This window comes from Bos indicus x Bos taurus, chromosome 3 (genome assembly GCF_003369695.1).
Source record: "Bos indicus x Bos taurus breed Angus x Brahman F1 hybrid chromosome 3, Bos_hybrid_MaternalHap_v2.0, whole genome shotgun sequence".
NCBI classification, from domain to species: domain Eukaryota; kingdom Metazoa; phylum Chordata; class Mammalia; order Artiodactyla; family Bovidae; genus Bos; species Bos indicus x Bos taurus.
In genome coordinates this window covers 30400353-30412539 of record NC_040078.1, presented here as the reverse complement: position 1 = coordinate 30412539, position 12187 = coordinate 30400353, and the positions used below count along the sequence as shown (strand labels likewise).

General features: G+C 44.0%; 1 protein-coding gene across 11 annotated transcripts in view; it reads left to right on the top strand.

The window, feature by feature from the left end:
- Positions 1-2053: 2053 nt before the first annotated feature.
- Positions 2054-12187, top strand: part of LRIG2 (leucine rich repeats and immunoglobulin like domains 2) — a 66453-nt gene continuing 56319 nt past the window's right edge. For 2 of the 11 annotated variants that reach the window (XM_027536124.1, XM_027536123.1), the window contains exon 1: positions 2054-2534. In XM_027536124.1, coding sequence (XP_027391925.1) covers positions 2296-2534 — 239 coding nt within the window. In that variant the 5' untranslated portion in view covers positions 2054-2295. Of the gene's footprint in view, positions 2535-6090; positions 6270-9833; positions 10079-10211; positions 11130-12187 lie in introns of all 11 variants that reach the window. The other 9 variants (XM_027536122.1, XM_027536121.1, XM_027536125.1 and 6 more) reach the window with 8 other exon arrangements.

The following is a 12187-nucleotide window of genomic DNA, read 5'->3' as shown; positions in this document are numbered from 1 at the left end:
GTTAGACAAGGTTGTGGTCCATGTGAACAGATTGGTTAGTTTTCTGTGATTGTGGTTTTCATTCTGTCTGCCCTCTGATGGATAAGGATAAGAGGCTTATGGAAGCTTCCTGATGGGAGAGACTGATTGAGGGGGAAACTGGGTCTTATTCTGATGGGCAGGGCTGTGCTCAGTAAATCTTTAATCCAATTTTCTGTTCGTGGGGCTATGTTCCCTCCCTGTTATTTGACCTGAGGCCAAACTATGGTGGAGATGAAGTTAATGGCAACCTCTTTCAAAAGGTCCCATGCAGCACTGCTACACTCAGTGCTCCCGACCCTGCAGCAGGCCACCATGAACCCACGCCTCTGCTGAAGACTCCTGGACACTCATGGGCAAGTTTGGGTCAGTCTCTTGTGGGGTCACTGCTCCTTTCTCCTGGGCTCTAGTGCACACAAGGTTCTGTTTGTGCCCTCCAAAGTGCCCAGTGCCCAGTCCTGTATAAGCTCTGGTTGCTCTATGGTGGGGTTAATGGAGACCTCCTCCAAGAGGGCTTATGCCATGCCCAGATCTGCTGCACCCAGAGTTCCTGCCCCTGCATCAGGCCACTGCTGACTGGTACCTTTGTAGGAGACACTCAAACACACAGTTCTGGCTCAGTCTCTGTGGGTTCTCTGGGTCCTGGTATACCCAAGGTTTGTTTGAGCCCTCTGAGTGTCTCTGGTGGGTATGGAGTTTGATTCTGAATGCGATTTCGTCCCTCCTACCATCTTGCTGGGCTTCCCGGGTGGCTCAGAGGTTAAAGCGTCTGCCTGCAATGAAGGAGACCTGGGTTCGATCCCTGGAGAAGGAAATGGCAACCCACTCCAGTATTCTTGCCTGGAGAATCCCATGGATGGAGGAGCCTGGTGGGCTCCTCCAGGTTAACCCGGTGACACCACCCTGTTACCTCACTGTCAGTCAGAGAACTGTGCCTGAGTTGATCACACACTCTGTGACCCCTTCCCTCACTTGGCCTTTTTGTAGCTCAGCCGGTAAAGAATCTGCCTGCAGTATAGGAGACCCACTCCAGTATCCTTGCCTGGAAAATCTCATGGACGGAGGAGCCTGGTGGGTTGCAGTCCATGGGGTCGCAAAGAGCTGGGCACAACTGAGCGACTAACACTTATTTACTAAAACCTTTTTTGTGTGCCTGAGCCACCAGTCTCTCTGCATGACCCTCAATAAACCTTTCTCTTCTCCAAACTCTTACATTTCAGGTTGTTTGGCCTTACTGTGCCTTGGTCATATGAATTCACACTAACAAAGTGGCCAGACTTCACTGTTCTTGTTACATTTTCCACAGGCTCTGCTTTAGAATAAAAAAAATTCCTCACACCCAAGCCTTTTCTTTGTTGACAGTTCAACAGTCTCTGTCTATATGTCCTGCTTGCTTCTGTGAGAGTGAGTGTAAATACACCACAGCATTCTCCGAATCAGAGGAAAGAGGAGTATTTTCCTTAAACACATGCCTTGCAAGTGTGGCCCCATCAACATTTACTGAACTCCAAGACAGAACAGAAGCTGGAGGTACACAGATGAATAAATAGGTTGTCTGCTCTGATAAGAGTAAGAGTCCACCAACGGATGGGGCTTCCTTTTAGGAGACTGGGAGTTGCCTTGCATTTGCAGGAGCCATAGACGAGCAGGATTTGCAGAGGAGGCCCAAGCTTGGCTCTGGAGTCCAATGGGCTGATGAAAGCTCCCGCACCCCCTTAGTGTTTGCCACTCGGAGGCACCTCTTCTGCCATTCCCCTTACTTGATGCCCAGAGACGATTAAAGATCCTTTTCTAGTACCATAGCGGATACATTGCAAATCAGGACTTCGGACTTCAGCGCTTCTGCCCTCACTCCCTCCTAAGGAGCCACTGCGCCCTCCAGCGGAGAAATGGCAGTGGAACTCCAGGGGCCGCCCCCAAGCTCTGGACACCTTAAAGTCCTCCTTAAGGAGCTCGCTGTCTCCGACACCTCCCCTCGTGGAGTCCCGCCCCTACGCGCCTCGTCCTGTGGCACCGATTGGTTGGCTCCTGTGCGTGAAGACGTTGCGTCGTGGGGCGGGGCGAAGCAGCGTTGACCACAGGGCCTGTGTTCTGTGTCCTCGGCCGCCGCCCCCGCTGCCGCGCTGTATCCGCCCCTCGCCTTCCTTTAGAGGGTACAGGCGACCGCCGTTTCTCTGGGTGGTCGCGCAGCCACCAGACGTCTCCGCCGAGCTGCTTTTTCTAGCTGGCTGCTGTTCTCTGCTGGGTCCAGGTCTGGGGGGTGGGGAGTAGGGAAAAATGGCGCCGGCGCCCCAAGGCGTTCGGGAGGAGCCGCTGCTGGAGTGTGGGTCAAGATTGCTTTCCCGACTGCTCTTCCTCGCTCAGGCAGTGGTGCTCCTGCTGCCAGCCGCCCGTGCAGGCCTCTGCCCCGTGCCCTGTTCCTGCCGCATCCCGCTGCTGGACTGCAGTCGCAGGAAACTACCAGCGCCCAGCTGGAGGGCGCTGTCGACCTCGCTGCCCCCCGATGCCGTCAGCCTGTGAGTAGAGTTGCTGGGCGGGGACCAAAGGAAAGCAGGGGAGAGTGGGTGGGTGCTCCCCCTCCCAGAGGGGCAGGAGAGAGATGCTTGGCCGGAGGGTGCGGCCGGGAGCCCAAGTTCTGAAGGGAAATGCCATTGCGATGTTGTGAACTTTTCGGGAGGATGGTGGGAGCCTGAAATCCTGGTGTTAAGGTTCTGGAGACTTGTATGAAGACCACAGTTAAAATTCTCGGGATCAGGGAATATGTGAGTCCTGGGCTGGGAGGAGTTGGGGCGGGATGCTGTTAAGGGCTCGCTGGTTCTGGGCACCGGCATTGGCTCTGAATGGTTGGGGCTCCTCGGCCACTTTGGGCTGCATCATCCAGTGCATCAGCTTGAATGATCCCCAGGTATGTGGTTTTATATCCTTTTCATGAAGATTTGTCTACTCTTTTTTTGGCTGCCGTTCACGTTTTGGCAGGTTTTGTGCTGTTTTTGATATTTAACTGGGTTAAAACTTCGTGTGTTACTACATCCAGTACTACCTCGAACAAGCATTTTTATAAATAGAATTTTTGTTCTACTTTAAGAGTCATTGTCTGCCATCTATGGGGTCGCACAGAGTCGGACACGACTGAAGCGACTTTGCAGCAAGAGTCATTGTAAAGAAGAAGACTTATCCTTGACAGAATTAAGTGATGTGCATTTCCTTGTGGCAAATAACCTAAGAATCAGTACTCTTTGTTTATGTATAAGAAGCAAGTACAGTGGTTGGATGAATTCTTCTGGGGACTCCATTGCTGAGTCCTCGTCTTGACAGGCCTGTGTTAAGACAGTGGCACCTGGAGAGTTCATTAGTCTGAGTCAGCCTGATGGCATTAGGAACAACAGTAGGTATTAAATGCTGCAATTATGGAGCTTCTTAACCACTAACATACAGTTATTTTCCTGCCACTAACTGAACAATGTATTTATTAATTGACAGACTTCTAATAGAGTCGTCTCTGAAAAAAGTCCTGTCACACACATGAAAAATAGCTGGAGGTGTGACTAAAAATAGCTCGAGGGGCTGTTGGATGTTTGACAGAAAACAACAAAATTCTGTAAACAATTATCTTTTAATTAAAAAATTAAAAAAGAAATGGAATACAAATAGAATGTCTCTGTTTGCAGTGGTTAAAGCATTTATACATTTGTAAATAGGTTATGTTAGGAAAGAAAGCTACCTTGTAAATTCCTTGAGGAAATTCATATTAACAACCAAGTGTTGTCATAGCATAGATCTGCAGTGTAATAATATGGTGTTTTCTGTTGTTTTATGATAGTGACACCTTTAACTAATTCTGATTCTGTTGACACAGATAAAAGGTAAAAATTTATATCAATGTGCAGCATAGTCTGAATTAAACCTAGCATGCTGCTGCTGCTGCTGCTGTAATGCAACAAGTACCTTTTCCTAAGAAATTCTTGAAACAGCTATCTGATTATGACAAACTAAATCTGGTGCAGGTTTAAAAACAACACAACTTCATTTAGCTGTAATTGAAATAAATGTGGCCTACTTTTCAAGCTCATCCATTGGTAGATACACAATAATTAGCAGTGGTTTCATGTCGGGTACATTTATTTTGTGTTGAGGTTTGATTTTTGTGTAATGAAGACAAATTGCCCAAAGCCAAATAAAATTCAAAAATTTTGTGTCCTCTAGTGAAATTGACATTTTCAGTTGAAGTGAGATGCCTTGGAGAGCAGTTCTCTTGAAGAAATGTAACTGGAGGGAAGTCTTACATTAGCAAAAGAACTCTTAGGATATTAAAAGATGGGATTGTGCTATTTTAAACTGAGAAGTGTAACATTAAAAAAAAAAATCAGTTGCTTTCAGCTATGAAACCACCAGTGTACATGGGTTTATGTATTTTTGAATCTTTAAAACACATGCAGTGCTTTAAATTATTAATGATTCAAACTCAAATGCTCTAACTTGTAGTCATCAGAAAGTTGGCAGACAAAATTCATTAATCCTGGGTTCTAAAATATGTATCTGTCCCCAGTTACAGGCTTCCCAGGTGGCTTACTGGTAGAGAATCCACCTGCCAATGCAGGGGATGCAGGTTTGATCCCTGGGTTGGGAAGGACCACTCCAGTATTTTTGCTGCGAAAATCCCATGGACAGAGGACCTGGCGGGCTACAGTTCATAGATTCACAAAGAGTTGGACATGATTTACTGACTTAATATAAATGCCCCAGTTACTGACACAGAGCCCCTGAAACCCTTGTAATTTCCAAAGTGATAGGAGAACTAGGAGCGCCTTTCATTTTTGTGTTTGGCCTTTGACCCTGATTCCTGACATAGAACTCATACATCTCTTAGAATTTTCTGGATGATAGGAATGTCTTTTGACCAAATGAAGTGACTTTTAGTTGGCTCCAGGATGGCTTCAGGATGGGGGCTGGTCACCAGAAAGACTAAGCTGTGATTAGAAGCTTGGAACTTTCAGCCCCATCTCCCCTCCCCATCCTCCTGAAAGAGGAGAGGGGCTAGAGATTGAGGTAGTATTTGATCATGCCTGTGTGATGAAGCCTTCATAGAAGTCCTAAAGTATGGAGTTCAGAGAGCTACTAAGTCGGTGAACACATCCACAGGGCGTTATGCTGTGAGGGTGGTGCCTCCCAACTCCATGGAGACAGAAGCTCCTGCACTGGACCCTTCTGGATCTCACCCTCTGTATGTCTCATCTGGCTCTTCATGTGTGTCCTTTATTGTATTTTTTATTATATAGTAAACCGGTAAATGTAAGTGTTTGCCTGAGTTCTGTGAGCTGCTTTAGCAGGTGGTTGAATCTAAGGAGGTGGGTCTTGGGAACCTCCAATTTATACCAGGTTGACGGAAGTTGCAGGCAACGTGGGGACTTGTGATTGGTGTCTGAAGTGGGAGGCCGTCTTGTGGGACTGAGCCCTTAAGCAGTGAGGTCTGTAGTAATGCCAGTTAGTGTCAGAATTGAATTGAATTGCAGAATATCCAGCTGGTGAAGGAGAATTGGTTGGTGTTGGGGGGAAAAAGCGCACATCTGGTGTCAGAAGTACTGTATGTGTGAGTAAAGGAAAAAACCATTGACAAAAATTTTTTGCTTGACCAAACTTCAGTCAGGTTCCTGAACCTTATCCCAGACCATTTCTGCACATTCTTGTAAAATGTAGTTTTAGCAGTATCTCTACTGAGTCAGTGTAGTGGGAATCCCCCATCCTCAGTGTCTGATCAGATTCCTCCACCTATACCACCCCCCAGGTGATATTTGATTACCCTGGCCTGTCTTCAGCAAGAATCCTGTTGGATCTGTTTAGTTAAAAACCCCCTTACCTTGATGTTTACTCTTAGTAATTTTCCATTCACCAACCCTACTTTGCTCCTTAGCTGTGAGTTTCCTCTTATTCATGGAGTATTCAGAGTTAAGCCCACTCTCTTTTCCCCAACTTCAAAACTTCTTTGCAGTGGTTCCTATATGGAGAAAGCATCCCCAAAAGTCTTCCTTATCATGCTTTAACAAGTATCATTGAATATTTCTTTCCTTTTAACAGTTTGTGGTGCCACAACTCGGGATAGGATCAGATTCATCATTGGACCCCCGGACCTCTCACCCAGGACCCTAAGTGCATACCTTTGAAGTCTTTATCTTCACTCCTGACTGATTGATCGGGGATCCATTGGTGAGTCCGACTCCTGAACCATTGCACCGGACAAACATCTGTGGAAGCTGGTAAGGACAGATTTAGATTTTTAAGAGTCTGAGTACAGTTGACCTTGAACAACATGGATTTGAACTGTAAATAAATACTCCAGTACTACACAGTCCATGGTTGGTTGAATCCACAGATGCAGAACCTTGAATACAGAGAAACCTCATGTTTGGAAGGCAATTACAAGTTACCTGTGGATTTTTAACTTTGCAGATGGTCGGTACCCCTAACCTTCATCTTGTTCAGAGGTCAACTGTATGCTCCAGAAAATGGGATAGAGTCCTAAATAAACACAGGCTGGGTTAGAGTCCCAGATTCTGTGTTTGTAAGAAAGCTCAGTTAGAGTCCTAGGCTTCTTTGAACCGTACTTACTGGCCTGGAAATCTCTTCTTCCTAGCTCTGTTTTTCCTGAGTGGGGATTATTCCTTGACTCCTTACACTGGAAATCTTTCTTCCTGGCTGTCTGTGAGGCCTCTCTCTCTCTTGGGTCCTACTTCTTCCATGAGAACTCATCAGATGGCCCGAACCCCCTTCTTGAATCCCTGCTGACTCTGTCTGCGTCCATTCTTGTTGTCATGCTTTTATTGAGGATAATGTGGAATTTCACTGACTTCTTTGGGAAACTGGAGATCTTTCTACACTGACTCCTCTAAGCCCTCTCCTTTCTCTTTGCTTCTACTCCTCCTCTGCCCTCTCACCGCCTTCAGTCTTTCTTCCAATTCCCTTGAATCCTATGATACATGTGTGCGTGCTAAGTCACTTCAGTTGTGTCCGACTTTTTGCAACCCCAGAGACTGTAGCCTGCCAGGCTCCTCTGTCCTTGGGGTTCTCCAGACAAGAATACTAGAGTGGATTGCCATTTCCTTCTCCAGAGGCTCTTCCTCACCCAGAGATTGAACCCATTTCATGTATCTTACATCTCCTGCATTGGCAGGCAGGGTCTTTACCAGTAGCACCACCTGGGATATGTCTCCCTCAAAATCCCTTCATCCTTCATCCGTATGTCCACCCTGCTAAACCTTTTTCCACCTCCATCTTTATAGTCACTTGAACTTTGGACCTCCTGCTGTCCACTGGAGACTATAAAGAAACTTAGGGACCCCCAAAAACAACTGAAAAAGAAAAAGGCTAATTGGAAATACTCTGGATGTTTTCACCAGTTGAATGGGCTTTGGAGACATCCATATAAGTCTCTTGATATCTCCTCAGTCAACACCTAAAAAATTTGGTCCATAGTCTCCATATGATTACGTATTAGGGCAAGGGAAGGTGGTCTGTACAAAATCGGTAAACAGATAACCTTAACTTGTCCCATTTGCCATAAACACAACTCACATAAAAATACAGTGAAAATGCAAGAGGTTATTATTTTATGTAAACCAGTAAGTTTATATTTCTGTGTTTACTAACTTATGACTAAAATTTTCCATTGAAAACTGAGATCTCTTAGAATCTGTATGTTTATATAGGTCTGTAGATATGTTGTAGATACGTGAATTTTTCTATTTCTAGATGATATTACCAAATTAATTTATAAAATCCAGGTCTGTTCAAATTGGCTTAGAGATAAATGAGCGATTACATAAGTATTCCTGATGCAAAACTAGAATCCCAAAGTTTTATTGGATTATTGATCCGCTCCTTTTAAGATCTGCTCAGTAGTTGTGGTACGTGGGCTTAGTTGCCCAGTGGCATGGGGGATCTTCCTGGACCAGGGATAGAATGCTAGTCCCCTGCAAGTGGATTCCTAACCATTGGCGCACCAGGGCGGTCCTTCCTGTGCCTTTGCCTTCTAAGTAATCTTTCTAGGAAACAAAGATTTTGTATCTTATCAAAATAATTTCCTGTATTTCATGTTGTCTTTTTCAGATCTTTGATTACTTTAAAAAATTGAGTTGTCTCTTATTAGAAGAGCTATTTTTTTTTTAAGGAACTGTGAGCCTTTGAAATCTTTTTCCACTTTGTTTAAATGGATAACTACGTATTATTTCACAATGACCTGTGATCTTAGTCAGATTTTTAAAACTTTTTGATATTTTTAACATCACAAAATCAAATTCTGAATGGAATCTGTTTGATTTCATACTAACTTTGAGACTTTCCAGAGGGTCCCTGGAAAATCTCAAAGGATATGTCTCTGACCTTGTAAAAGGATCAGATCAGATCAGTCGCTCAGTCGTGTCCGACTCTTTGCGACCCCATGAATCGCAGCACGCCAGGCCTCCCTGTCCATCACCAACTCCCGGAGTTCACTTAGACTCACGTCCATCGAGTCGGTGATGTAAAAGGATACGTTAAACTAATTAGGTTTATTTGATATTTTAAATTGCATGAGAAGCATAGTAAATAAATGAGGACAAACCTTAGGTTATACATGTATGGATATAAGTTACTAATATAGGTGTTTCAGAAAAGTTACGAAGTTCATAGAGATATGAAATAGCCTTGTTGTCTGGTTGTTAGGTTGAAGTATTGTATGCCACAGAGGTAGATAATTTTCTTTATCAGATGCACTCTCATCAGAACTTTAATCATAGCCATTTTAAGTCTTTTTTCATTCACGAACAAGTTGTTGTTTTACTCTCCTTCTCTGAAAGTACAAACAGTCAGCCACAGGCAAGACTGCTCCATGATGGCATCAGGAAGGCCATGCCACAAGACTGAGGATTTCCGGAAGTAGTGAGGCTGATGGATGGGTAAAACTGTTAACCCGAGATCAAGTAGAATAAGAATTAATTACATCAGACTGATAAGCTGATGAGAATGGTTATAATTTTTTATCACTCTTTATTTGAAGCAGTGCTGGTTCTTTAATGTTTTTTCATTCAAATTTAAATAACCTTTTTCTTTTCTGTTGTGTTATGTATAGCTTACAACAGTAATACCTTTGTGAACAAAGAAGAAACAGTTACTTTTTCTCCCTACCTGGTTCCTCCAGAATTCAGAAACTTTTAGCTAGTACTCTTATTTTCATGACAATGTAGTAATTTGAATAAGTTCAGTAATATGCTCTTGTAACAGGATTGAACTTGGAAATGATTGATATATTACCATGGCTTTGGTTGAAATGTTATATTGAAGAGTGAACTGTGTATGGAATCTGGTTTAAGCTACCAAGGTTGAGGTCATGGACCAGTGTTCTTGGGAAAACTGGCCTGGTATCTGGGTGATAAGGTTCCCAACCCCATAAATGAGTAAAGAAAGTTGCTTCTGGGCTGGCTCAGGACCCGTAGGATATCTTGGGGACCCCAAGAAAAGCGAAATTCTCCTGAATCTTTAGGAGTGGGAGATAAAGTCTGGTGGCTGCTTCCTGAGCTGTCTTCCTAGCCTCGAGAGGCTTTTAAAAGCCTAATCTGAGTTTTCTTTCAGCAAGTTTCTTATATGGCCTACTTATATGGTCAGTCACTATTCCTGCTGCACTTATGTAAATAATCAGGACAAATCTAATGAGATCGGAATTTGTAAGCAAGAGTTAAAAGGTTGACTGTAGAGAGAAAGTTTTTTGTTTCAGTATAAAACTGTAATGCAGTCTTGTGAATTCTGTCTTGCTCATTGGCCAGTCCTTACCACATTTTCAATTCTAGTTTCCTCTGATATCTGGCTATGACGCTCCAAACTGATGTTTGCAGTTTTTCTCCCACCCTCCTGACGCGGCATCCCTGAGAACTAAAATTGCTGTTTTCCTGAAATTGTGCAAGATGAAGCTGGATGACTTGGTATAAACTTGAAAAAAAAGACCACGACACCTTGCATATGGGCAGCCTCTGGGCCTGCTGAATACTTAGTGCCATCACCACAGACATTCAAACTGCAAACCAGGAAACTTCAGGTGACCACTGCCATCCTCACTCTACCATTAAAAGATGCTTCAAGCTCAAAATCTAAGAATCCCAACTGGCTGCGTCTGGGTTGAGAAACTGGGTCTCTAGCTATTAATTTTGGTTTCTCTTTTATTTTCATAGAAACTGCCATTATTAAATGCTTGACTGCTGGCACCATTGAGCAAATATCCACTAAAACCAAGTCTCCACAGAAGGTTTACCCTGGTCCTTCATGAGCAAAAGACCACTGAATGAGAAAACAGACTTATGTTTCTCCTTTCTTTGAACAGAAAGGGGCCTGACAAAGATTCTTTGACTACATTTTAATTGGACTCCTGAACCACTTTCTATTAGGCTCATCTGTATACTTCCTTGTAAGATGCAGTTTTAGCAAGAATCCTGCTAAGTCAGTTTAGCAATAAACCCCTGATATCTGATCACCCTTGACCTATGATCTGGTTTCTCATCTTCTGCCACCTCTTAGGTGATGTCTGATCACCATGGATCATCTTCAGCAAGAATCCACTTAGGTCTATTTAGCCAGAACCCCCCTTACCCTTGTTGTTTCCAGTTTTCCATCCATTGACCTTGTCTGTCCACCCTGATTCATGGCTATGAATTTGTATTAGCCCATGCAGTATTTGGAGTTGAGCTCAATTTCTTCCCCCACTGCAGAATTTCATCATTTTAGTCCCTGTACTCATAAAGATAACCTGCATCACCTTGAATAAAGTCTTTCTTACCAGGTTTTAACAAGTGTCATTGATTATTTTTTCTTTTAGCACAGGGAGTTTTTCCTGGACATTTGGTATCACAGGAGTGAGACTTGCTAGAATGGACCTGGCTCATGGAAACATGGTTTGGGAAGAGAAAGGATAAAAGGCAGGGGATACAGAACCTTTGATTCCTGGGAGAGCATGTGGTCACCCATGGTATGGAGCAGCAGCTTTGCTGCTCTCAGTTACTAAAGGTGAAAGTTACCAATGGAATTTAGAGATGAATCCAATTCCCAGCATGTTGGTCCACTGGATGCATAAGGACATGGAAACTAATAAGAAGGTGAAATGTTTAATCTCTTGGTTGTTGTGATAACCAAATTATAATAGTTGACATTGAAATAATGTAATATAATGCTTCTGCTGCTGCTAAGTCACTTCAGTTGTGTCCGACTCTGTGCGACCCCATAGACAGCAGCCTACCAGGCTCCTCCGTCCATGGGATTTTCCAGGCAAGAGTACTGGAGTGGGTCGCCATTGCCTTCTCCAATGCAGGAAAGTGAAGTCATTCAATCGTGTCCGACTCTTCGAGACCCCATGGACTGCAGCCTACCAGGCTCCTCCGTCCATGGGATTTTCCAGGCAAGAGTACTGGAGTGGGTCGCCATTGCCTTCTCCTTGTAATATTATGAGTAAGAGCTAAAATTGAAATTAAAAGCGAGTCCTGAGTCAGACCTTGATATTGGACCAAGGTCAGATTTCACTAAGTCAGAGCTTTGGTCATTGGCCCAAAGCTGCCCAGCAAGGAAAAAATTATGCAAGGACAGCAGAAAGCCCTCTTAGACCTCTGGTCACCAAGAATGTAGCCAGGGTGGGAGGAGAGGAAAACCAAGAAACTACTGAAATCAGGCAGTATAGTGTGAAGAAGACATTTGCTTTTGTAGATCAGTAATACCAGCTTACTGAAGACCAAGGCATACCCTGAAGAACCTTTATTAAAATGGATTGTGGAGTAATTAGGAACAGTATCTGGTTTTAGATGCTACAGTGGAGAAAAGCATGTTTGAGTTGATGAAGGACCCACAGCTTAGCGTGAAACAACCACTGATGGCCATATGTGATTCAGACACAAAGCAGCTTATTCCTGAGGGAACAGCCAGCCTAATGGATTGGACAGAAGCCACTGTAACATCTCTTTATGCCTGAAAAAGAGGACTGCCCACCTCCTCCAATAAATATTAAGTGAAAACAAACAGTGTGTTTCGTATATAAGCCATGTGGGTTTATCTTTCCGATAATTGAGATGGTCAGCTGCTGAATAGTTACCCAGTCCATGGTAAATGCTGTGGTTGAGGGGGAACTCTTATATGGACACCCCATATAACCTTGCTGATGCAAAGC